Below are 26309 nucleotides of genomic sequence, written 5' to 3' on the forward strand. Positions count from 1 at the left end.
CTTTGAACAGTAGGATACTGGCGCGGTATAAATCTTTTACTATTATTATTATTATTAAAGTTTAATTGAGTTTGCTGTTGTTTTGGCGGAGAATTTCCATAATTTCACAGGCAAAAGGTCAACCAATCCAGTACCAATAACAAGAAGCTGACCTTTACGAGCTCAAAAAACAAATCTTTTGATGCCGTAGAAAAATACAAAGCTTTGCGAACAGTCTGCCATCTCTTGGATACAAAAGGTGGATAGCGATATATTTCAAAATCACACTTTTGATTCTCGAGTGTGGCGTGACAGAGGTGTGACTACTATAAACTTCCGGTGTGAAGTCACTTCCGTTTTGAATGACGTCATTGTCTCCAGTAACTTAATTCCTGAAATTATAACCTTACGTCATTTTTCTCGTATCTCTGCGATGCTGAATCATTTAAGAAATTAGTGACTAGTCCATCAAACACACTCAATATGCGTGTGTCTCTATAATTCTTGACTCCGAATCAAGCTCAATGGTGATCGCGTTACCAATGCTTCGCGTTTAGGTCACGTAATCTAGCTTTCGTGCTATCAAGGATACAGCCGGATGTGTCAGAACTCTAATCGTGTTTCTTACAAAATAAAAGCCTATTAAACAAAGTTGATCATAAAATGAACACCATTCTGGCGCCTGGAGAGAGTCAGGAACATATTACCAAGAATTGCAGTGCTAGTTTTGAAGCCGTGACTGGTAATTCTGGTCCATCCTCTTAAAATCGCAATCAACCGAATCACAAAGGGGTCAATGTTTTCGTAAAATTTTTTTTCTTAAACGAAAAATTGTCGCTAGTTGAAGCTTCTCACTCCAAGAAGAGTGTGTAAATCCGATACCACCTTCTGCGTTATTAACTGCTTCTTTCAGGATTATTTTGAAAACCGAAAAAGGGAAAGGTTGGAAGACGGACTAATACCGATGATAAATAGCCATGAGTGATTAAAATCAGGCCAAAACTCCGAGGTCGAGAGTTTAGATGTTAAAAAAATTTGGGGGGAAAAAAAAGAAAACAAGAATAAGAAAAATATTATGTGATCGGACGTTTACCTCTTATAGGTTACAGCTCTTTTGTTGTTTCTTTTCATTTCATTTTTTTTGTGTGTGTGTGGCAAACTTCAAACTATCTGGCTCTTCAGGGCAATTCAGTATTATCAATCGAGTTGATAGCGTAAATTGGTCATGCAGTGTAAAGAGTTTCAAAAATGACATTTCGAGCGTTAGCCCTTCGTCATTCATTGCTTCTGACGACACTTGCATCCAATATCGAACACTGGTGTATAAAATACCAGACTGTACAGACTGTCGTCTGAAATCGGACATTAGTGTCTAAAATCGGAAACTAGTGTCCAGAATCGAACACTATTATCCTAAATCTGATACCAGTGTCGAAAACTGGACACTTGGGTCAAAAGTAAGGCAATCGTGTCTACATTAAAAAAAATACTGAGTGAAACGGAAACTTGTGTCTAAAATCGGACCAAAGTGTCCAAAAACAGACGATAGTGTCTAAAATCAGACACTGGCCTCTAAAATCAGGCACCAGAGTCTAAAATCAGACACAAGTGTCAAAAATTGGACACGTGAGCCTAAAATCAGGCAACAGTGTCTAAAATCGGACAACAGTGTCTGAAATCAGACTCATCATCATATCATCATCATATCATATTTTATTTGCCTTATTTACACAATACAAAAAATTTATTTACAGCAGTTATAACTATAAGGCGAGGAGACCCAGGAAGCCACCAGACTTATGGGAGAGCCACCTCACTTACATTAATAAATAATGTAAAGAAAAAGTGCTGCGAATGTGCGGCTAGGCCAATTCAGTAATTATTTAAGTAAAAACTCTTGCATTTTCGTCCTAAAACTAAGAAGGTTTGACGAACGAGTGACTGAAACAGGAAGAGAGTTCCAAATTTTAGGACCTTGGTAGAGAATTGTAAATTGCTTGAGATTTTAACGACACAAATGTGTTTGATAATTACCGGCTGTTCTGATACCATAATTGCGAATTTGGCTATTCGTTACAAAAGGATTGAGAAGCAATGGAGGCAATAAGTTATTTCTATAATAAAACATGAATTTGGCGATTTCAAACGTATTGACTTGGAAAATATCTTAAATTCCTGGTTTGGAGAATAAAGGAGCGGAATGGGTTCGATAGTCTGAGTTGGTGATAGCCCGCACAGCTCGCTTTTGCAAGTAATAAATTCTGTTTAAGTTAGATACGTATGTGGACGACCAGGCGCAGTTACAATAGACGGATAAATTAAGGTGTAGTACAAAGTGAGTTGGGTTGTAGAGGATAGGAAGAGGATAATTAGACTCTATAGTCTAAAATCGGACACTGGTGTCTAAAATTGGACGCGTGTGTCGAACATCGGACACTAGTGTCCAAAATCAGACGCCACTGTCTAAAATCGGACACTGGTGTCTAAAAAATTAAATCAGACCCTGTTGTCTAAAATCGCACATTAGCATCTAAAATCGGAAAGTAATGTCTAAGATCTAAAATCAGACACTACTGTCTAAAATCTGAAATTAGACACCACTGTCTTTATTCAGGCACTAGTGTCTAAAATCGAACGCAAGTGTTTAAACTCTAAAATCAAACTATTTATTAAATCGGACACCATTGACTAAAAATTCTAATATAAGACAGTAGTCTAAAATCGCACTCTACTGTCTAAAATCATTATCTCAGGAAGAGGTCCATCAACGGCTTACTTGTGTACTCCCTCCTTCGACCTTCACCGTTTTTCAGTACGTAAGAAACTTGGATATTTCTTGAAACCATTTGCGTGGAACTTACTCCCTTTATGCAGAAAGGGAAACTTTGCGCAATTTTGGCCAGTTAGATAAGGGTGTTTCGGTGTTCCCCCCCCCCAGGTTATAGAAAGCGCGGGCAGTTTGGCGTTAAATAATGTGAAGTGACGGCAATTAGGAAAACGATGTACAATGACGGTGAATGATGTCTAATGACAGAATCATGCAAAATGATGTCGGGTGATTTTCAGCGACAGGTAATAACAAACAATTAGTCACCGAAGAGGAAATGAATCATGATTTTCGTATATACCACACAGATACCAAAAGGTAAGTTTACTTCTTTCGATAAGTTTACTTCTTTCGATATATCGAAAGCTCGCGGCCGTTCATCCGAATGGCCACTTTTGAATTGGGTATGGGTGAAGAGCGGGGAGACCTCCACTCTCCCACCCCTCCCCTTATTTTTCACCGTCGACCGCCCTCTTAGTACTAATTTCTTTCTCTCCCCACCCTTCCGCTGCCATCAGATTCAAAGGTAGCAGCCGTAATTTTCGATAAGAAAACACGGAGCACTCGCTCGCCAAAATTACGCCTGCTCTGCTGGTTAGAGAAAAAGGTGCGATGTCCGATTAAGTAATGTTAAATGACGGAAATGGTGCCGAATTATCAACTTTCGCTTAAATCGGGAACCGCGGTGAGTATACACAAGAGACTTTCACTGGTCCAAGAAGTGTACACGGAAAATGTTTGCCTGGCTCTAGTTACGCAAAAATGTCGATGTATTGAGACCTTTTTTAAATCTCTTCGCATGGTATTATAAAGATTGCATGACTTCCGTGCGAAATGCACGTTGTGTGAATTGCCAGTGTTCTTAATAGGTAATTCATCGAGAAAGAATTGTTACTAAGAGTATTTTACCGAGAAATATACTTTGTCCTTATACACTGCAGCATCTATAGCCAAGAAAATGTTTGCCAGGGACAGTCTCATATTGGTGAGAGTTTTATAAATATCCATTTAATCCTTCCAAAATGTGTGTCATGCTACCATGTCATGCTGACTCGGAAACATTAGGGGCTCAAAAGATGCGTAAGCAAAAACGGCCGCAGACAAGTCGCGAAAGTAGTTTTAAACAACAGGTCCAATACTAAAAGGGATTCAATGTCCAGATAGTAAAAGTGCTCAAAGATGCACCGATTCCAGCCTTTGTCAGACATCTTTGACAACGTCATCCATATTGTGCTCTGCCAGCTATCGCCCTATCTTTGCGTGCTTGTCCACTGATCTTAACTGAAGAGCGAGATTTGTATAACTTTCTTGATGCCGCTTCTTGAAAACAAACACAGCCCAACAAAACACATCAATAGACAATCGAGCCTTCTTTAACCCTGTCTTTTCCCAAGGTCTCATTGGTGATTCTTTCCTAATTTTACGTCTGCCATACAATTCTTAATATGTTAGTTCAGAGAATTTAGTACTTGACAGCAACTAATAATCCCCCTATAATTGATTATTTCTCTTCCTTTATTCTCGTGGGCACTTTTTGGTTTTCTGCCTAATACTCGAATTTGGATATTGTAAGGGAGAAATTCGGTCTTTGGTCACATATTTGTCCATATTGCTGGTCTCGTTATAAGATTACCAGTAGTACTCAATTCACAATCCCGATTTTTTTTCAGTTACTCAATTCAAAACAAATTTTGTCGGTCAGATTAGTGTCAGTTTTGCTCACTGTTTGCTGAGGAAGGTTGATCAAATTCTCTGACGACAGTCGCAAGGGCTGCCCTTCCTACATGAAGTTTACTATAATGAAAATAATATATACAATTTCCGGTTTCATCAACACTCGTCGAGACTGAAGTTGTTCAGCCTTCAATATATGCCACCACTAAACTGAATTGAAAGAAAAAAGAAAGAAACCAACCGCAATCAAATCAAATCAAAAGCTGAAAGTACCTTGCTTTCTTTTTCTCGGCCTCAGGGCACCCGGCACAAGATCCGCTGTATATTGAGTGCTAAAGTTGCAGGAAACGTGCCAGCGCTTCTAACGAAGGTACTGGTGTCTGCTGCTGCTCGTTAAACCACTGTTTGGGGAACGTGGCTGTGATCTGATAGAGAGCAAAAATTTGCCCTTATTTCCCTATAATCTGCCCTTAATGCAAGTTTTGGGAATTTGATGTTTATATTTCTTCAGTTCTACAGTATCTTCTTGTTGAAGAATGTTTTCACCCTGTTTACTTTCTTCCTTGTTGGAGTAACTTTGTTTTGGATCACGCTTCTATAAAACCAACTTGAAGAGGCTTAAATCGAAATATATGCCCTTGCAGTAGTGTTTACTCGAATGCCTTAGGGTATCTGGTAACCTAGCAAGGACAAGGAATAAATTAACAACTATCATTTTCATTAAAGCAGAGATGCAAATTTTAGTAATCTTCAACATGATATAATGAAGAGGGAGACGGTAATTTGAAAATCTTCCAGCATAATTACTCAGAGGAATACTGGAGCACGAAAGCGCCTTGCTGGCGCTCGAAATCACCAAGCAAGTGGGATTCAGACTAGCTCGCGAGAGCGAGAGATCACGCACACGAAGGACAGAGGGCGGATCTCTCGTACCTGTACTCTCGTTCTCGACACATGCGTTTACCTAAGCTGTGATAGTTGTTGTATTTTGTCGTCATCAGCGATCATTTTGATAGGCGCTTTGGTAATAGAACCGCCTCGCACGGAGCGACCACAGCAAGTAAGAGGACATCTATGAATACCATCCTCGCATTTCAACTATTTATAGTCAGTAGTTGGCCCAAACAAGGTCAAAAGATGAGCGCACATAGAAGAACAGTCGACTCCCGATAACTCGCACCCTCCGATCTCGAACCAAATCGATTATTCCCTTGGATTTCCGTCATAAATTTACTGCAATTTTACACTCGCTGACTTGAACCTTCCCCGAACTCAAAGTAATTGTAGTTTCTCTTCAGGTTTTTCTCTATATATTTTACCCTTGATAACTCGAACCACGTCAAACCACGTCTGTCAATACGTGATGAATAAAAACACAGTGTACTGCCGTCCAAAAATTTACTGTAATTTATTTTGAAGCAGACTTGTAATCTTTGTCCCTTTTGCATTACACAAAACGTGTCAGCGGCAGTTCAGGTTTCGTTGGTTAAGGGTACATCTACCTACAGTGCCTGTATCTTCGACTCCCGATAACTCGAACCCTTTTAACTTTCCTTGAAGGTCCGAATTATCAGGATTCGACTGCAACTCGTAAGTCCACGGTGTTAAGAATGAAAACGATACTTACAGCTTTCACTTTCTCCATGCTGTCATAGTAAAGATGAGAGTGTTGTAGCGCTAATAGAAGGTATCTGTTCAACAAACCATCTACTGCCAGTTGCTGCAGTCTGGCGGAGGAAAGAAGGCCTTCCCACCTCAAGATATTTCCCATGAGCTACAACAGAGGAGAGAAAAGAATAAACAATGCAGGTTTAACCCTTTAAACCCTAAGAGTGACCAGCATGTGATTTCTCCTTACAGTAATGCTGCTGAATTCTTCATTAAGATCATGAGAATAAAGGAATTATGATCGCCAACGTTAAAAGCTTTGATTGTTAAGCAAAATTCTCCTTGTAAGTGACATAGGAAATGTGAAGAGAGGAGTATTGAGAATATGAATACTGATGTTAGGGTGTACAGAGTTAGACATCAACTTAATTTGGTAAAAACCGAAAAAAAAAAAATGAATACACTTCTCAAGCTGTACTTCATAAGTGGCAAAATAATTTTAAATTTTAATACCTTTACACAACTCCAAAATTGTCTCTGCAAAAATGCCAAAGCCCCAGAAGATTTATTGTCCAATAAACTGCTCAAAAATTAAGAAAAACAAACCAAACAAATAAGGATTATGTACAACAATAAGTCAAATGGTTGTCAGAATTTTTTGATAACATGCAGGTGTCTTTATTAGTTAAAAATGTAAGTAGGCACTCATCTACTGGTATATCCCCGAATGGAAAGAACCCAAGAGAGTAAAGTGCCATGCCCAAGAAAATACTAAAAAGCATCAGTGAGAGAGGTGGCTGATTTAACCATATCTGCTTAGAATCCAAGCAATATCCCAACACAGAAGGTAACCAAAAAGTCAAAGTGGTTAGTGATCTTTGCCAGCAACCAGCTAGTTTCCCAGTTCTCTTTATTTTAAGGATGTAATTAAGAGCAAACCAACTTTTACCTTTTGGGGTAGAGAGGAACATAAACGTCATCGCTTACACATCGTCTTAAGCGGGTGGTTATTGCAGCAAACAGTGACTATACAAACAGGAAAGAAAGAAGAAAGACGTTCTCGTTGATCAGTGAAATGAAATATCCATTGATGATTCACTAATTGACTGAATAGAAATTTTGCAATTTACTGACTGCTGCTTGTTTTAGATTTACCTAAACAATAACTTGAAAGTCGCAACAAAGCAAATCATTGGATTTGATAACTCAAAATTCAATCCAGTGATTTACTAGCTAATAGATGGACTGATTGGCTAACTTACTGGACTGATTGCCTGACCTAACAAAGATTAACCTGTCAATTATTCAAATGATCAATCAATCAGTGAGCCAATTGCATGAAACATCTTTTCAAAGAAGATGATATCCATGTATGAACAAGCAACAAAACTAGCCACATATCAACAGTCTAAAATGATTCAGCTTTACAAATTTTTAAAAGTACAAGCTTAATCTCACTTGTGTTGATTTATCCTGAGCATGAAAGTTTGGGTAAACTTCAGCCATTCCCCTTATTAACTTAATGGCCAGCATTGTTTGCTTCTGCGAAAGAGGATCCCAAACATGTTCAAAAAGACCTAAAAAAATTTAAAGGTGAGTTAACATGTATTAAAAAATGTATTCAATGTAAATAACTTTTTTATTGATTTATTGACAAGAATTGGAGTAATATTATTACCAGTTAGTTTTGGAATGAGAGCCTTTTCTAGCACCATTGGGATAAGTTTGACATCAAGGTCGTCAGCATCAATATCATAGGGATCATCTCCACATCCAAACATACAAGACTTTTGTACCACGAAATCTTCAATCTCTAAACATTTCACCTAGAGGGAAAGAAAGAAAAGACATCAAATTGTGTACTGTCATGAGCAAAATACTATAACCATTTTTTTTTATCAGATCTGTATTGATTGTTTAATGCCTATGCTGCCAAAGATTAGGTTAAAAAATTTTGTTGTCAGTTTAAGAGAAAATTCAACATTACTCATATAAATGAGCAAAACTCAAGCTGCTCAGCTCAAGGACACTTGCATGAAATCAAACTATGAACATTTTTTTTGGTTGTTTCTAATCACAACTTCTAACTCATTTCACCGCTTAATGCACGATATGAAGGATTAGCCCCCAAACAGCACTGCATTGTTAAGATTCCGCCATGAAATTTATGCCTTTTAAGTGTTAAGGAAATTATCCATACAAGGAGCAATGTATTGAGTTCTTGATTGTCTTGTGCCACCAAGAAGCCCACAGACCATCATCATAGTGAGCTACTTTAACCTTAAATCTACACCAAATGCACATCTTGTGTAACCTGTTTCAGAGAAACTTTGGGTGTGGCAAGGTGCTCAGCAGGTACACCATATCCTTGCCAAGTTCAGTTGCCCTTTGTTCACAATGTTCAAAACAAAGGTATCAATTGTACCTCAAATGGGTTCCAGTCCAAAAGTTGCAGTCTAATAAATGGAGCAAACAGTTTAGGAAGACAAAGTGAAATGTATGCATTCTTATAACAGTCTTCATGTTTGTTCTTCCATTCTTCAAATCTTGATTTTATGGAGTCAATGGAACTAAAATCCTCCACAACATCTTCAAAAATAACTTTCTCCTCTGACAAAATCCTCTCTGAGGAAAAAGAAAAGAGGCAGTGAAGGGATTGGGTGTCATTACTCACAAAGTTATCAAATTTTACATCAATCAAATTGTTCTATTCCTCCAAAAATAAATGATTAAAGTTAAATATAACAAAATTCACATTGCTGCTAAATTGTAATATTGTATACTATGAATACTTCAAAGGAAACACTGTGAAAAAGTGAAGTATCAACATTTGGCCATTTCATGCAGACAGCCTGTTACACAGTGATGCCAACAGCAGCACATCAACCCTGCATAGATCACAACATTGTGATTCATATTCAAAGTCTTCACAAATTTACCATCAAACTCTCATGATTAACCCTTAAGTTCAACAAGTGAACAAGACAGAATTTCTCTTTACAATAACAATACATTATCAAGCAGAAAACTGATGAGAATAAAGAAAAATAACAATTAGGGGATTTTTAGTTGATCCAATACCAGTTCTCCAAACTACATAACTGCATGTATACATCACCAGAATAATATATGACAGATAGAAAGGGGAAGTACTACTGAGATACTGGGAGTGAAAGTTTTAATACTTCAATGCACCATTCTTAGACCTGTCTGATGATCTAATTGCAAAAGAAGATCTTACTTGTTTCTGCCCTAAACTTGACAGCATCTGCCTCAGTTTCTTCATCATCTGTTGATTGTCCTTCATGATGAGTGTCTGGTACGGAAGCTTTGCCCTTCTCCTTTTCTCTGTGTTTTCTCCTCCGTGCTCTTCTTCCTCTCGTTCAGCAGTGCGTCTCAACTTCCCCTGATCTGCTGCTTTAGCTGAGTTTTGGCGCCCTACATGGAGGAGACAAAATTTTTTCTTAGGCAGGGAAACTATAGAATAAGTTTATTATGCTGGACAGTACTGTAAAGGGGGAATTGACATCTTTCCATGGGCAACATAATGTTTAAATCAGCAGAGAATAATTCATGAGCAGAAAGTACCTCTAGGTCTAAACCCTTACACCCTAACATCATCTAGAGTCTCCATTATGTTCTCCATACATTTCCTGAGGTGTTGACAGGTAGAATTTGTTTAACAATCTCGAGGTTCTTTAGTTGGTGATCAATTCCTTTATTCTTGTGACCTTAATTAGGGGTCCAAAGGTTACCTGAGGCTTCATGAATTTATCATATTTTCTTAACCTCGGCTTTTGCTATGAGCCTCATACATGTGTTTCTGTCATAGTTGCTAATGTGACTGAGAGTATTCCATGCACACCATGTGTAAGGTGAAATTCCAAGCAACCTAAACATTAGTCAAATTAGAAAATTACCAGCTTGAGCATTAAGAAAATCCTCTGCTTGATCATTGACATCTGTTTGCCTCCTCTGGACCACTAAGCAAGCTCGATTCTTCAACAAAGCATGCATAGATGTTTCTAGCTCATCAATTGCAGGTACCTGTTCAAAGCAACAAAGTAATATCATCATTAGCAGTTTAGTCTCACCAATAATGTTAAATGTATGTTGTTTGCTTTACTACACTCTGCAGAATGTAATGATTTGAAAACTCATCTCTGTCAAACAAACTCACTCAACGAGATATCAAAATAACCCAGTCGTGACTTGACCATTCACACTTTTGTGTCCTTGAGGAAGTTTGTATATATACACCAGGCAGGCTGTAGTAATTTTTCTTTAGATAAAGGCAAGGTTTGGTTCAGCGACTTTCCAATAACCAACCAATATTGCAGCTCTGGTAATACATGCTTGTATCACCCACCTTGTTATTAAGGCATTCTATCAAGTCCCTGACATACCCCCTCATCTCTTGGAAAAAACTAAATCTCTGCTCTGCATTCCTTCCCTGTCGCTCTAACTTCTTGATGTTACTCTGAGCAGTTTCCAGCTGAGATGAAGCTTTCTCATTGTCCATTCTATGTTGACGATGTACCTCTTGAAGAGTCCCCAACTGCTGTTTCATCTTGTCACAGATCATATCTACAGTAACAGCATGTCGACTTTGTAATGAATTAGTTGTAAATGCAGGTCCATAAGTTTGATTTCCATTTGTGTGTGTATCATTATATCCAATTCCATATGTGTAAGGCTGCTGCACAGTTTGATAACTTAACGAGTTCTCTTCAGTGAATTGTTGTTGATACAATGAGCTTGTTGCCTCAGTTGTTTGTAGCAACTCTGGTTGGACCACAGGTCCTGAAACCCCTTTAACACCTTTGCGAATTTGTTCATTTTCCAGAGTTTGATCTCTTCATCATCCTCAGCTTCTTCATTGTCAGAATTCTCTTCAAGTTCTTGATTAGCAAGAGCAGCTTCAACCTCACGACGACGATCCAATGCAGGAAATCCTCTTTTCTTTGGAACAGAAAACGAAATTGGTCCCTCTTCCCCCTCATCATCACTTACATCATTCTCATCTTCTCTCACTAGCCGGCCTGTGGATGCAAAATTTCCCTCATATTTCTGTGTGTCATCCAAAGGGATAAAGTCTTGCTCAGTTTGTCTTGCCATTTCTCGCCGTTTGCGTGCTGCATGAATTGTTGCTGCATCTGGTATGCCAAAATCAGTTTTACTTCTTGAAATTATAGCTGGCTCTTTCTTGATAGGTCCTGATGCTACTGAATCAGTGTCATCTTCAGCTTCCTCCCCGTCATCATCGCCTGCAATTTGACACAGCTCAGCTCTCAGTGCAGCCAATCTTTCGTCGGTATCATCTTCGCCCTGATCAGTATTTAGATCATTCTTCTTCACAACTCCCCCTTTGTCAAATTCCTCTTTCTTTTTCCTCTCCTGTTCCAGTTTCTTCGCCAACCGACGGCTTTCTTTTGACTTGCGAATCTTGAAAACTTCACCCTCGTCTCCTCCTTCATCATCGAAGCTGAGCAATGAATTAGACGACGCGGTCTTGATCTTTGACTCGTCTTTCTGTTTTGGTTTAGAATTTTTGACCGCGGGTTTTGAAATCACAGGAATGTTCTCTATTTCCCGATCACCGCCAGTTTCGTCGTCTTCGTGGTCGATTTTTTTTCCGAAAATTTCGTTTGGAGTGTTTCTTGAACATGGTGGCCATGATTATGACAAGCGCGTAAAGTGTCACGGGATGCTATTCCCAGTGTCGCTCTTCCAATTGCGTTTTGCCTGACTGTTTTCATCTCCCTCTTGACCATCAAAACTCCATATTTCTCTTTCAAAATGTCCTACTTTTACGGCAGTAGTGGGGGACAAAGGCAACCAAAATGGAATTATCAAACAAATTTAGATCCAAATCTACTGGCCACAGTTCGAGATGAAATGCTTCGAAAAGAGGAGGAGTACCGGAAGGAACAACAGCGGATTGAAGCGGAACAAAAGAAACTAACAAGTTATCTGACCCAACTTCAAGCCATGGTTCGAGATCTGCCTGGGTAGAAATTCCCCCTTTTTGTATTTTTAAAGCTTCCGCTTTATTTAAATACGTTTACAATGACTTGTTTTCTCATTTGCTTTCCGATAAATAAAAAAGTCTTTATCATAAGACATTATAGTACATGAGTACACTTAGCTTGCCATGAAAAACTTTTTCGAGAAGAATATCCTCAAAACCCACTATAGTCTCTCGTAAAAGTTTCTCGCCAAAGAGAAATCTTTTGTGTAAATACGGCTTAATGTAACGATTTTATTCTCTGATTTAAAGCGCAGTGACCCATAATTTGCTTTGAAATACCTCGGAAAAACGGAATTGACCTTGTGCTCGTTCACGTCTTGGTCACCTTGTTCGAGTTGGCCTGATATGATTTTAAAGGAAAGCTTAAATTAAATATTCAATTAACTAATAACTCTGTTTAATTGTATTTATGCCATTTTTTGTTAAGTTTTTATGGCTATGTAGTAAAGGGGTGCAATGAAAGGAAATAATTTTGATGACCCGTTTACTCTAAATGTAATAAAGTAACCTGTTTTTGCCTTTCATTTTAGTACCTACAAAAACAATTCACTTATGATGTACTATCAGGAATTGCAACTTGTCTTCTTGATGGAACAGTATTTGAGATTGTAAAGGGACTGGAAGACATACAGCAACTTACTGAAAGAAACTTACTCAACAAAAGAATGAAATTAGTCAATTCGCAGAAAGGTAGATCACAATGTATATTTTGGATCATAAGAATTTGTATTTGAATTCTAGTAATTTTTATTTTGCGCAATTGTTGGTGGGAATTGTCAGTTTGTGCATGGGTGCACCATATAACAACTATTTTAACTGGTGTACCAATAACTAGCAATCGGAACACATACAATACCCAAGTGACTTTGGCCAAATCAGTTACCAATATTCTGGCTGAATCCTTTATTCTTTATCAGTCTGTTGGAGTGTGAGCATGAGTGGTCACACAGCATCTAAATATATAACCTCTTGCTCAGAGCAGCCTTCCGATAATAGTAGAGTGTAGTAAATCTTTGGATGGTTATCAAGAATTGTCATGGAAACCTGACTTAGGAGTATGGGTGGTACTAATCATAAAATTGAATGTGAAAGGTAATGACAAAATCATAAACATATATTACAATCATAGAAATATTATTATTTAATAGGATAAAATGTGTTAAATTATTGGTCTGTATTTGTTATTTACTTTGATCCTCAGCTCAGAGGATGCAGATGGCCAAGAAACATAAAGATGCCATTCAGCAATGTGAGCAACGGCCTCATAATCTGCCTCTGGTAGAGGCATCAAATACACAAGAAAAGAAAGTAAGCTTTTTTATGTTAATCACAGTGCTTAAGATAGCATTGAAAGTTTAATTTTTAACCCATCCCCTAACCTGCGATCATGTCCATTATCATCACTCCTATCTTAAAGGGCATCAAATACACCCTAAGACCTCCTTCAGCCTCACCTTTGTATCTTCATGAATACTTGATTGGTAGTGGCCATCACTGACTGCAACTTTCAGTGAAGTGCAGACTCTAAGGCCTCGTTTCTTACTTGCAGTTCAGCTCCATGCTACCATCAATTATTTTGGCAACTCTCAATTTACAGCAGAAACAAATAAACTGGAGCAAACTCCATTCTTCTCTTACCAGGTTCCTGAACACCTCTTTAAATAAAATAAATTCTTCTGATCAGTTTGCAACATAACTGACAGCAGAAAAAAATTGCATATTTGATGATGCCTGCATGTCCAACTCCTTAATCTGCATGTTGTTGAAAATAGTGCTAAAATTTCTAGGCTTTGGAAGAAAAGTTAGAGACAGAAGTGCTTCAAGTTGATCAGAAAGTAGTCCTTGAGTTGGACCAGATTGTTTGTGACCAACAAGCAACCCTCCAAGTAAGCTGTATTTTGTGCTTTAAATTTATTTTTCAATTCTAAGAAAATGGTTAACCCTTTAAAGTCTGATTGTTAATTCTCCCTTCTAGCTGCTACACATTTCCTTTTAAATTAGTTACAAGAATTTGGTGTTAGATCAAGAGAACAACCTTTACCTGATAATCTTGAGTATTCTCATTACCTGTTTGTTGTATAATGTATGGATATATAGCGGAGCCCGCATAGCCCCATAATTATACAAAATAGTAGTAACCCATCAAGCTGAAAAAATTTGGATGTACAACTGTATGACTGTACGATCGTATGACCGTATAAGGTGCTACTTTTAACGTGCATGGTCAACTGTAACGTGGGCATGCCAACGCCATGGCTTTGTCCAGTAGTCCAGTGGTCAGTGCACTGGGTTCTGAGTTGGACGACCTGGGTTCTAGTCCTGGCCGGGGCAAGGCATTGTACCCTTGAGATGTGTGAGGAAAAAAAATGCGAGCTCCGCTTTTAGGCTTGGCTAAATCTATATATTAGGGAGAAATTAGGTATCAATCACCTCCAGGAGTTAAAAGGTTAACCTCATTTCACAACAAGTCCATGCTATGTGGATGTTCTGGGTGCAAGGACAAATTTGCTTCCAACCCTGTCATTTCCTAAAGCACAATTTATCACTCTTTGCACTGCCTTCCTTACATTTCCTATTAACACGACATGCTCCGGTTGACAAAAAAAAATTTTGTGCTTTTGCAACTGTTTACTCAAGAATGCATTAATATTAAAACACATTTGTTACTCTTGGGGGTGAAAATGTATCTGGTTTGGAATAAATGGCACATTTCAGCTGTTTCAAGGCATAAGCCACTATGAAATAAAAATTTTTTTTTTCCTTGCACAGAGAGCTGGTGTGCCCATGTTTTCTATAACAAACAACCCTAATGAAGTTCGCCTTCAGATGTATATACTGGATTTTATACAGCGAATGGAACACACTCCCAGTTAGTGGCTACATTTCTTGGAAAGACACATTTAGAACATGTTTTCTTGGGATGACTAGTTGAGTTCAAGTTTTTCAAGTAGCAGTTCAGCTTTCTTTTTGCATCAGATACATAAAAGATGTTAAATTTTTGAGAAAACAAATGCTACCCACCCACACAGTATTCATTACATCTTGCCTGTCTGAAGTGCCACCATATAAAGCTCATAGTGAAAATCTTCTCATAGTGGTTTCCTTAGAATGATCTGAACATTGTAGTTCACATGAACTTGAAAGGAGAATTTCTTGGCTGATCTTTCTTGGATTCAAAAGAAAAAATTTGAAGCCTTCTTTCCTATACGTTCCTGTAACAGGAAACATTTTTTCCACTGCAAAATACACTCAAACTCACCAAATTTTTTTTAATAATAAGAAAAAAATGAGTGACCAACCTTGGACATTTTCATGACAACATTTCATCAACAACACTATTTGTATTTCGACAATATATTTTAATTCCAATGTAATGTAGCCTTTATACATATACACTACAGTGTACAAATAACTGCTATTGTTAAATTAAATAAATACAAATTAACCCTGAGCAAATTTACAAGTGCTTATTTAAGTAATTGATTTCAATTAAATATTGATATTAAAAAAATTTTTAAAAAAAAGCCAAAGGCTGTTGAGGCCACAAGGGAAAACATTCATATTGTTCCATAACCAAATTGTGATCTAGTAGAGTATAACTTTAGCAACAGCTCGACTAAGGTGTCTATAAGACATTGGAAATAAGAAAATCCAAGATGATTAGAGATTTCACTGTTTCCCAGCCATTTCAGATTTTGTCAAATATATCTGGAAAGCACCAGGTGTTTGTTTGGATGGATTACATATTCCAGTCTATGTGACTCAGGTGTGCTGGAGCTAAGCAAGTAGAAGAGCAAACTATTGATCTTGATCTTCAATGACTATTGAGCTCCGAAGAAAAGTTGGGTGCACCAGGAAAACAGAAACCCTTCCAAAGTTTCCCAATATCTTGCCAACCAGCCCAGACAACTGAGAATGTCTATAATTTCATGTTTTTATCAGTTGGAGAACTCTGGAAGGGTCTGGAAATGGTGAAATCAAAACTGCATGTCTCTGGGATTTTTTCCAAACTGAAGATGTCTATCATTTTGAGTTTCCATTAGTTGGGAAACTCTGGGATGGTTAGAAAACAGTAATGAATTCCCAGCTGACTGGGATTTTGCCAACACACAAAAGCCAGCCTTAGGTAGAATCCTTCCCCTGAATCTCAATGGCCCAAAATGTTATTTATTCAGATGTGGAGATTTACATCTTATTACTGCTACTTACAACTATTCTCCATCTGTTACCTTGTTGTTGTTGTTTTTTTTTTTAAAGAAAACCCTTAGCTCTACTTTTCCCTTGTATAAAGTAAAGAAAAAAATCACCAGTGGAACAACTTATCAAAAAGAATCTTGTCTTAAATAGAAATAAGGTACTTAGGGCAAGGAAAAAAAAAGATGTGGACTGTTTTCAAACTGGAATTCTGTGTCTCCTTTTTGAATGCTGTGATGTGTTCCTGTCCCCTTTTATATTTGCATGATCCCTTGTGGACTCTTACAAAAAAAAGAGCTATTGTCTGATGATAGTAGTGGCAACTGTAGAACATCATACAAGCCAAAGTAGTGCCTTTCAAGAAATTAAAGCATTAAATTACTTGTATTTGTTTTCAGTTTTTCTTTCCCAAATTTTAAAGAAATTTTTCAAATCTAAAAAAAAGACATTTTCATTGTTTTAACAGCAACTTATTCTACTGCAAGAGATTTCCTTTCACAACTTGTCCTCTTGGCATTACTGTTACACAAGAATAAATGGAGTTAATTTATTTTTTAAACTAAACTTTAAAAGATTCTTTGCAGTTTAAATTTTTTATCATTGCCTCTATTCTAGATTCTAGGTATAGAATAATCTGAGATGGCAAAATATTTTATCTAAGTACAAGATCATTTTTGTAAAATAGTTCAAATTCATTTCCATTTTCATTTGATCACAAGCAAGACCAAGAAAACTAACTTTTTGAAAAAGGAAATTTATCCTGTCCTATCTAAGTCTTGTGTGACCAGAAAAGGAAATTGAGAGATAATAGTCAGATAGTCTAGAGGTGAAAGATATATCAATTATAAAAAAATATATGAAAGTTCACTTGGCAACCAGGTGGACAATCAGACATGGTTTTATGCTACTCTGGTTTAAAGATTTAGTGAATGTAACCGAGAAGTTACAATTTATAGACCCAACATTTCAAGACTACTGTGTAGTGCCATCATCACAATTCAAATCGTGATGATGGTGGCTTACTTCCTGACACCTATTTACACCTCATCAGAAAAAAAGGGCAGCTAATTAGTGAGCGTATAAAAGGACCTCTTGTTGCAGCGTTTAGTTCACCCCTGAAGAAGGCACTTGACAGGAGTGTCGAAACATTGGGTCTATGAATTGTAACTTCTCAGTAACATTCATTAAATCTTTAAACCAGAGTAGCATCAAACCATGTCTAATTATAAAAACGTTAGTAGACCAGATTTAAGTTTTTCAAGACAACTTTTGTAGTGAACACTGAGGCAATACAAAGTTCATTAAATATCGCACAAATTGTAATTAAAAATACTGGTAAGTATGAAGGACCTTGTGTATGTAGATACATGATCCCAAAAGTCAGAGTAAAAAGCCACACTGTTTGTGATGTGGTTAACCTTCATCCTTGGTGTAATAACAGCATTCTTTGTTTTCTCTCCTTTTACACTACGATAATTTTTATCACTTGAGTATTTTAACAAGCAAGTAAAAATGGAACCAAGGATAAAATTAAATCACAACACAGAGCTTTAGAGAGTTGTTGTTATAAAATATTGTACACTGTTCAACTTAAACTTTAGATACAATACAATTATGATACTGATGATGCTATCAGTATGGGATATCCTTATTTTTCCTACCACATGTACATTGTATTAAGGACATAAATCTGCACCATTGTAAAGCCTAATAGCTTTAGTACAAAGACATCAGTTTCCAATGATAAAAAGAGTAACACTTAAGGAATTTTCTTCTCTTCACCTAAACATTGAAATCTGGGAGTTTTTCTGCTGCCATGTTTGCCAATTCCTCATCCTCATCTTCATCTTCACTGATGCTGCATCTTGGTGACAAGCGGCATCCTCTGGCAATATATGGGGTGAGTTTTCCTATGGCTGCCAAAATCAATCCCAAGTAGGGAGGGGATGGTCTGATTGGTCGACTTATGTATTCTGGGTGATACTGGACTCCAACAAAATAGGGATGGTCTGAAAATAAGTAAGGTTGCTCAGTTAGGTTAATTCAGTATGCAGGAAAATCCTGTCACCCAATGTTTTACTCACCTAAATAGGTTTACCAGCCAACTAATGGCAAACTATGGTAATCTAGTATTATCAAATTAGTTAATAATGTAAATGGGAAACCATAAAGAGTTTAAAAGTTGACATTTTGGGTGTTAGCCCGTCATCAGAGCAATTACTTCAACCATGTACCTTTGATCTCCATGATTTCCATTCGTTCACCTTCCACATCTCGGCCAACAAATTTCATTCCCTTTTCCTCAAATTGACTTACATATTCTGGATTGACCTTAATTGTAAAATAAAAAAAAATAAAAAAAAATAAAAAAAAAAACACTTGCTATTAGGGTACATTATGACTGCAACAAAAAAAAAGTGTCTAAATGAAAAAATTGGATACACTTACAACCATGCCATATAGAGTTTTGTGGTTAGATGCAGGAGTCACAAAATCACCATAAGTGATTTTCATTATTGAATAGCCTCTCTTACCTCATATCTGTGCCTATGTCTCTCTTCTACAAACTCTGCATTCTTGTAAAGCTTTCCTGAATAAAAGATGTGAAGGAACAAATGTGAGGAACTTGTAAAACTGCAAATGTTTACATCATTAGGGATTGTACTTCTCTTGGACTACAACACCAGCGAGGTAAAACCTCCTAAGGTTCATGTGAAAATAAGAATTTATCTCATACATTTAGATGCTGAGAAAACAAGTTACTTGTACTTCACTCTGTACAAAATAAATAAAGAAATAAATAAAATATACTAGACTTACACCATTTTGGAATAATATGTTACCAGTACTCACTTGTTATACTCTCATGCACCTTTGAAAACACTGTCCGTCGTCTTCCAAGCCTCATGGTCCCTCCAAGCTGACCTGGGTTGTGCTCAGGCATTTCAATAACCTAGTAATAATACTTATTAATTTTGTTTCAAGAAGCTTTTGTCATCTTTAACTCTTCAAAGAGGAAATCACAAATATAGAAGCCTAATTACTCAAAATACCAAGAGAAATGAGTGTAATATAAGTTTGAGATGCTGAGAAGTTCAGTTTGAATCTTTCTACAGAATTTAAAATTTTGAAATCATGGTTGTTAACAAACAAACAAACAAACAAACAAACATCTGGTTTTAGGCTTTTAGGCAAGCATTATGAAATAATAATACACCTGTACTTACCACTGGATTTTTGGTATCTGGTTCATTTTCTGTGGAGTTTGCATCTAAAAATTATAGAATGTTAGAGTTGATCAGTGATGTGGTTGAACCCAAATCAAGGAAGATCAAGACATGTCTGACCAGTATAAGATATTTCCGAGTTTAATTTCTTGAAGAAGACAACTTATATTAAGACACTGCACTCTTACCTTTCAATCCTAGAATGTTTCTGGCGAATTCAATGACAGCTAATTGCAGTCCATAGCAAACACCTAGTCCAGAAAGAAAAATGATCCTTTAAACCTTTGAATCCCTGAAGTGATTAATGTGTAACTTCAACCTTTAATATCCAATACATAATCCAGCAAATAGGCAATAAGAATACTCAAACTTATAATGCAGAATTCATTATCTTTATCTACACCAAACTCTCGTTACTATTTTACAAGAAAATGCGTTGTAGCTAGATGGAAGAATTAACAATCAGATCCCGGGAGTTAAAGGGTTAGGTCCCAATTCATTGCTAATTGAAAGGTCTAAAAAATAGATCACAAATTAAACTAAACTCAACAATCTAAGATAATAACATACCCAGGTAAGGTTTCTTCATCTTTCTTGCCCATTCAGCTGCTGCTATTTTCCCCTCTGTGCCTCTTTTTCCAAATCCCCCTGGTACCAATATACCGCTACAGTAATCATGAAAAACACAATCAGATTTTGTCTGAAACTGTAGAAAATAGGGATAGCACTATTCCTAAAAATTATTTCTTTGTTGCTGTTGTATTTTTCTGTCCTGAACATTCAAGATTTGTTACACCCGAGTAGACCTAAGAGTGTAGTGCAATTAGAACAGAGTACATCAACCACTTCTTAAACCAGAAACACACAATAAAATGTTAACATCAGAAAGATGTGGTCCAAGTTACTCACTCGCATCCACACAACCTTTGCCAAGCTTCATGGTATTTCACTGGATCTCTCTCTTGAACCTCCTTCTCAAGATTTTCAGACTCTACCCACTGAGGGATTAGAAACAACAAGAGTCCTTTACATCAAAAAATTCATCAAGTAGTTATACATGTATGCAGTCATGCAACCAAGTAAACGAGTCCTATAATTAAAAAAGTGCCTCTTTTTCAATTATTTCATACACCATAATTCTTAAACAGATTATAAGGTACCTACCACAACTTGAAGACGCCTGTTACAATGGAGGGATGCATGTTTCAGAGCTTTTAGAACAGAAATATATGCATCTTCTAGCTTTGTGTACTTTCCAACAAGAGCAATCTTAACTTCATCCAGGAGTCGCTCGTCTCTGATAACAAGAGAGAGAAAGAGAATTACCAAAATCTATGCTGATGAATAATTACCTGCCATATCAACATGATTAAATATGTCTGAACCCCTCATGAACTGATGACGTCACTACCAACTAACACATGGGTTACTTAGTCTTTCACCACAGATTGTAATACAATAGCCCGGGACTCTGGTTTACAGGGTTAAGTTCTTAACTTAAAGTTAAATTAAGTTAAGTATTCTTCCAAAAATATCAACATGGGTTTGTTTTTTTTGGGTCACTACTATATGTAGTACTTTGCACTAAGAGACAGTCTCACTCACTTACCTCTCTGCTAATTCTCTCCATTGCACCAAAAAATGTCTTGGTTTACGTGACTTGATTTCCAATTGAAGCCTTTTGGAAAAAAATGAAACAATTCCTTGGTTCGATAACAACACGGGAACCCTGTAAATGGATTTGCAGTCGTGGACATCTATCACCTGAAAAAAACAAATAAAATTTAAAATTTCCTGTTTGTTTAAAAAGAGAGGAAAGGAATCCCTAAGATTTTATGAAAAATTCTCACCTGCTCTGGAGGGACATGGCAGAACAAAGACACCTTCTGCTTGACAGAGTTTGTCACTGTATTCTTGCATCTACACATAATCTACAAAGTTATTTAAAAGAAAAGTTTCAAATTTATCTTGTGCACTGTACATACAAATGAAAAATCTGCCTTTCCCTTTTGCAAAGACAAAGTAGAGGAGATGGTCTTCTATAGAAAGATGTAATATAATAATCATCGTAAACATGCCACAAACATAGTAACATTATTGGTCAACAATAAAAGTGTTGTTACAGTTTCAAACTTTTGGTTTTCAGTGAGCAGGCTTGCACTGGTTCAGAGTAACGAGAATAACATTATACCAGCAGATATGACCCACCCACCTAAACCACAAAGCAGATCATAATACCTTAAGTATGGAAAATTTATCTAAGTTTTGCCACAAGTTAACCCTTTAACTACCAGGATGTGATTCTTAATTCTCCTCTCTAGCTGCTACACAATTCCTACAAGAATTTGGTGTTAAATCAAGTTAAAAACTTCTACTTGACAAGTTTGAGGATAACATATGGATATTATAGGAAAAAGTCACATGTTAATCACTTCTGGGGGTCAAAAGGTTAAGAGACCAGTAACTTACCAGATCAGGACTCAGGCCTAAACCACGCAGTTCTCGCACACTGTTTTGTGTAGGCTTTGTCTTCTGCTCACCTGTAGAATCAGGCTGAGGAATACAAATTTAATACAGCCTTTATTAACTTAAAGGAAAGAAATATTATGTTTATGCTTCATTTGAAATTTGAAATTGTTGCTTTCTGTTTTCCTAGGCAATTCGTTACAAGTCATGTAACAACTTAAGTTACATCTATCTTTGGTACCATCAACTCTCTGTTATGAAAACCCTTGGTGTACAAGAAAGGGGACTAGATATGTGCACAGATTCCTATGAAGTAAAGTATACCTCAGGCACCAAACTGACATGGACCACACAAAAATTGTCTCTTCCAACTCTAAACTGGAACTGACGGAAAGCTTCAATATAAGGCATACCCTCGATGTCACCAATTGTCCCTCCAAGCTTATAAAAAATACAACAGAAAAAAAATCCATCATTACCTAATGCTTGCATTCATTATACATTCAAGCATCTTATATTTTTGTAAGATTAAAACAGCAATTAACTGTCACACATTCATATACAATGAACTTCAGCCTTCAAACTCTAACCTCAAATTTTGTCTAGGAACAACATCGCTAACATTGTAATGCACATCTCAAGTAGAGACAACAGAGATAAATGTACAACCACATGTCAAAACTTCAGACTAATTGAACCTGTTTCCTGAAGAAATTGTAGAAAAATACATATCGAACTCCAGGGTCCACTTACTATCAAAACACAGTGCTCTGTCTCCAGCAGAGGTTACATGCTTTGACAGAATAAAACTCCAAGAAGAATTGTTCAGAGGAGTAAATGGGTCCCCTCACTGAATTTTGAAACATTTTAAAAATCTAGGGCCTCTGTTTCATTTGGGCTGGCTTTGCTCCTGAGAATTTGTCCAAGTTTTTTTTTGGATTCTTTTCTTCTTTTAAGCCAATTTTAGTCAAGGGATGTTGATACAAGAACCTTCGAACCTGATTATAGGCATAGGTACATGAAACCACATCAGAACAAACCCATGGCAATGGAATATTGACCTCTACTAAGTCTCAATTTTGCACTCTCACACTAAATCTAAGCAATGATCCATTGTTTCTCTGAGAACAATAATTTACTATTGGACCATTTTTCATTATAGTGTCAAAAAAACATACAAAAAAACAAGCAAATTGCTTGTTTTTGCATATGACTAAGTTGCAATTGTTTAATTAATTTGTTGAGATGATGGTGCAAATTTCAGAACCAATCACAGAACAAAGTTGAGGTTAACCAAAGCAATCACTGATTACTTTAGACAATCAGTTGGAAATTGCCCTAAATATAATTTGTTATTAGTAGATTACTATACCTCAATAAGACAAACATCAGCCTTGATATCCTTCTCAACAGGTTCAGCGGACACCTTTGTTACCCAGTCTTGAATAGCATCAGTGATATGAGGGACCACTGTAGATTACAAAAGAACAAATATCAGATAACATAGATCCATCACTTTATAGTATCAATTACACCACATATATATGAGTAAAGCCATATTTATTTTGGAATAAAAAATCTGATTCTAATTTCAATGAATACATATCATTATACAATAATTAACAATTATTCACCAAAGTGGAGGTGAATAGTGGTGAATATTTCCTGAACTATGAAGTGGCAAGGTAACTATCAATCACTATTCACCATAGTGAATAAATGTTACCATTGGTGTATACCACACAGATACAAAAATTTTTTTCTTTGTGGTGGTTTGTCTCTGCATAAGAGCCTTGGTAGCAGGAAGCAGAAGTCAAATGTGTAAATTGGACTTAGGGGCTATGAAAGGCATGTCCCCTTGAGATATATGGTTTATATAGTTATCTTTCTGAGATAATTGCAAAAAAGTTGCAAAAAATCAAAAAATATATGAAATGATAATATCAATGATAAAAATAATGATGATAATAATAACAACAACAACAATAATAATTATAATAATAAATAATAAAAACAATGCTTTAGTGATGCACGCTAAAAGTAAGAATTACTAAAAATTAACTCACCTTGAACAGTTTTACCCAGGTAATCCCCTCGTCTCTCTTTATCAATCACACTCTGATAAATTTTACCAGTTGTTATGTTGTTGCTCCGGTGAAGAGTTACATCAAGGAACCTTTCATAGTTCCCAAGGTCTAAATCTACTTCACCTCCATCATCCAAAACAAACACTTCCCCTGTAATGATGAAAGTTTAAAATATTGAGTTAATTACATGTAACTGTTACACAACAAAATAATTTTTAAAAATTATGATTTGTTATCACTGAAGTTTTCTCTGGCCCTTTTAAACTGTTAACAACAACATGCAACTGAAGCATGCAATTGAACATCAACAAATATTGCACAACAAACTTGTCATTATATGTTAAGTTTACCAGCTCATCAAAAGAAAAGCCAAACAGATGTCAAACCACAAGGAGGAATTTGTTTCTTTTCTGATCAATTTTTGAGAAAGGTTAGAAAAAAGCCTTAACTTTATGATATCCGACAGCAGTTTCTCTGTCCAACCATATCCATGAACATGTATAAAATGTGGACCATTTTAGAAACCAGGAAATAGTGATAATCAGATCTTGTATAACAGATTTGGCCTAGGACAATGGTATCATATAAATTTTAAGATGGAAATAAAGTAATGTGTTATTCAATGTCTCATAATCTACATTTTGAGAAAAATTATCTGCTTTTAAGCCTTGATTCGAATATTGCGTGAACCCACAGAATCGCCACGCGTGAAGCAAACTACAGGAAATCTGATTGAACAAGATTTAAAAGCACTTAAATTCTTTCCTGTTTAAATTCCTTTTTTATTCGAGGAAAGCATTTAAAATTGCAATGTATAGTGCGTACTTTAAGCCTTATATTTTCCAGTTACCAGTATGCTTGAAAGCAATTGATAAGTCATTCATTCACCATGTGCAGTTGTGACTACAACTTACGACGCATATTGCATTTTGGAATTTTTTTTTACGTAATGCTGCCAAAACTAGATTTCACAAAGCATCAAAATTCTCTTGCCACCAACACCTTGTAAACTCTCTCCTAATTCCAAGCTGATGTACCAACGAACTCGAATAAAAATGGCGGGACACGTTTGAACCATGCACTTCGCGCGCAAAAGATGTAACCGGGCGCTATCAGCCGCTCATTTGACAACAGATGTACGAAAAAAAAGGACTTTACCATGCTCGTAAGGAGAGAATGTCCCAGCGTCGATGTTCAGGTAAGGATCGATTTTAATTGAAGTAACGTGCAGTCCACATCCTTTTAATAGAGCTCCGATGCTGCTAGAGATAACACCTTTTCCGATCCCACTAATAACGCCACCGGTAACCAGAATATACTTCATCTTTGAGCAGAAGTATAGTAGCTTTTAAACCCAGTATCTAGGTTCCTCAAAAAATTGGAAAACAGGGGAAAACTTTTCTTAAAATTATTTTAACCCTCCGGGAGTAAGTGGCGCCCTGCTCTCTTCGAGAACTGCGCTATCAACTTACACGGCACGTGTTGGTTTTATGCGAACAATTGGCTCCTCATTGGTCAACGAGTAAGATGATGTCGATTTCATAAATTAACAAGTCATGACTAACAACTTGTCGGTCTCTCGGAAAAGTTCGGAAGAATTCGGAACTCGGCATAAGAAAGAGGTTGTTTCCCGGTGTCACAGTGATATGTGTACCCCCGTGATATGTGTACCCCCGCACACATATCACTAGTGATATGTGTACCCCTGGTAGGGATACACAAAACACTGAAGCTTTGCACCCGGGCCTTTTAGAGCTTCAAAGAAAACATGGTGGCTACGAGGAACAAATTTTGTGGTTTTATATTTTAAAGTTTCCGATCCAAAATATAAACGGAAGAAGATCACAATGCAACTGGACAGACAAAAGCGCTTGCTTTACCAAGGGATACACATATTGACTGCGATTGCCGCGATATGCGTATCCACATTGTATCCCCAAGATGTATTGGGGATACACATATCACTGAACGGCGATCGCAGTGATATGTGTATCCCCTGACTCGCTGTCGTCTGTCAATTTGGAATCAATGATACACTTACTAGCCATATATAAGTTAGCTAGTAATTTGCTAGAAAGACAACAGCGCTTGCTTTACCAAGGGATACACATATCACTTACTACGATTTCCGCGATATGCGTAACCCCGAGATATGTTGAGGATACACATATCACTGAACGAGAGATCTCAGTGATATACGTATCCCCTGGCTAGTA

General features: G+C 36.8%; 3 protein-coding genes across 3 annotated transcripts; 1 reads left to right on the plus strand and 2 right to left on the minus strand.

The window, feature by feature from the left end:
- Nucleotides 1-3698: 3698 nt before the first annotated feature.
- On the minus strand, nucleotides 3699-11765 carry LOC131793635 (PAX3- and PAX7-binding protein 1). The gene is given in 15 exon segments (XM_059111068.2): nucleotides 3699-4099; nucleotides 4102-4126; nucleotides 4754-4905; nucleotides 6108-6254; nucleotides 6602-6668; nucleotides 7038-7114; nucleotides 7547-7665; nucleotides 7767-7914; nucleotides 8514-8713; nucleotides 9330-9467; nucleotides 9470-9526; nucleotides 10009-10135; nucleotides 10458-10930; nucleotides 10933-11722; nucleotides 11724-11765. Coding segments are annotated over 15 exon segments (2655 nt in total). The 3' UTR covers nucleotides 3699-4006.
- Nucleotides 11766-11845: 80 nt separating this feature from the next.
- LOC131793580 (protein DGCR6-like) lies at nucleotides 11846-16369 on the plus strand. Its single transcript, XM_059111002.2, is given in 6 exon segments — nucleotides 11846-12099; nucleotides 12650-12657; nucleotides 12660-12809; nucleotides 13321-13427; nucleotides 13907-14005; nucleotides 14889-16369. Coding segments are annotated over 6 exon segments (681 nt in total). The 5' UTR covers nucleotides 11846-11887; the 3' UTR covers nucleotides 14994-16369.
- On the minus strand, nucleotides 16267-25559 carry LOC131793579 (CTP synthase 1). The gene is made up of 16 exons (XM_059111001.2): nucleotides 25252-25559; nucleotides 24073-24243; nucleotides 23379-23476; nucleotides 22331-22447; nucleotides 22010-22093; nucleotides 21391-21471; nucleotides 21150-21304; nucleotides 20705-20837; nucleotides 20450-20538; nucleotides 20111-20205; nucleotides 19729-19791; nucleotides 19541-19584; nucleotides 19167-19266; nucleotides 18848-18903; nucleotides 18548-18644; nucleotides 16267-18322 (listed from the first exon to the last, which is right to left on the minus strand). The coding sequence occupies exons 1-16, from the start codon at nucleotides 25415-25417 to the stop codon at nucleotides 18096-18098; spliced, it is 1776 nt and encodes a 591-aa protein (XP_058966984.1). The 5' UTR covers nucleotides 25418-25559; the 3' UTR covers nucleotides 16267-18095.
- Nucleotides 25560-26309: the final 750 nt, after the last annotated feature.

The sequence above is a fragment of the Pocillopora verrucosa genome, chromosome 9 (assembly GCF_036669915.1).
Source record: "Pocillopora verrucosa isolate sample1 chromosome 9, ASM3666991v2, whole genome shotgun sequence".
Lineage (NCBI taxonomy): Eukaryota > Metazoa > Cnidaria > Anthozoa > Scleractinia > Pocilloporidae > Pocillopora > Pocillopora verrucosa.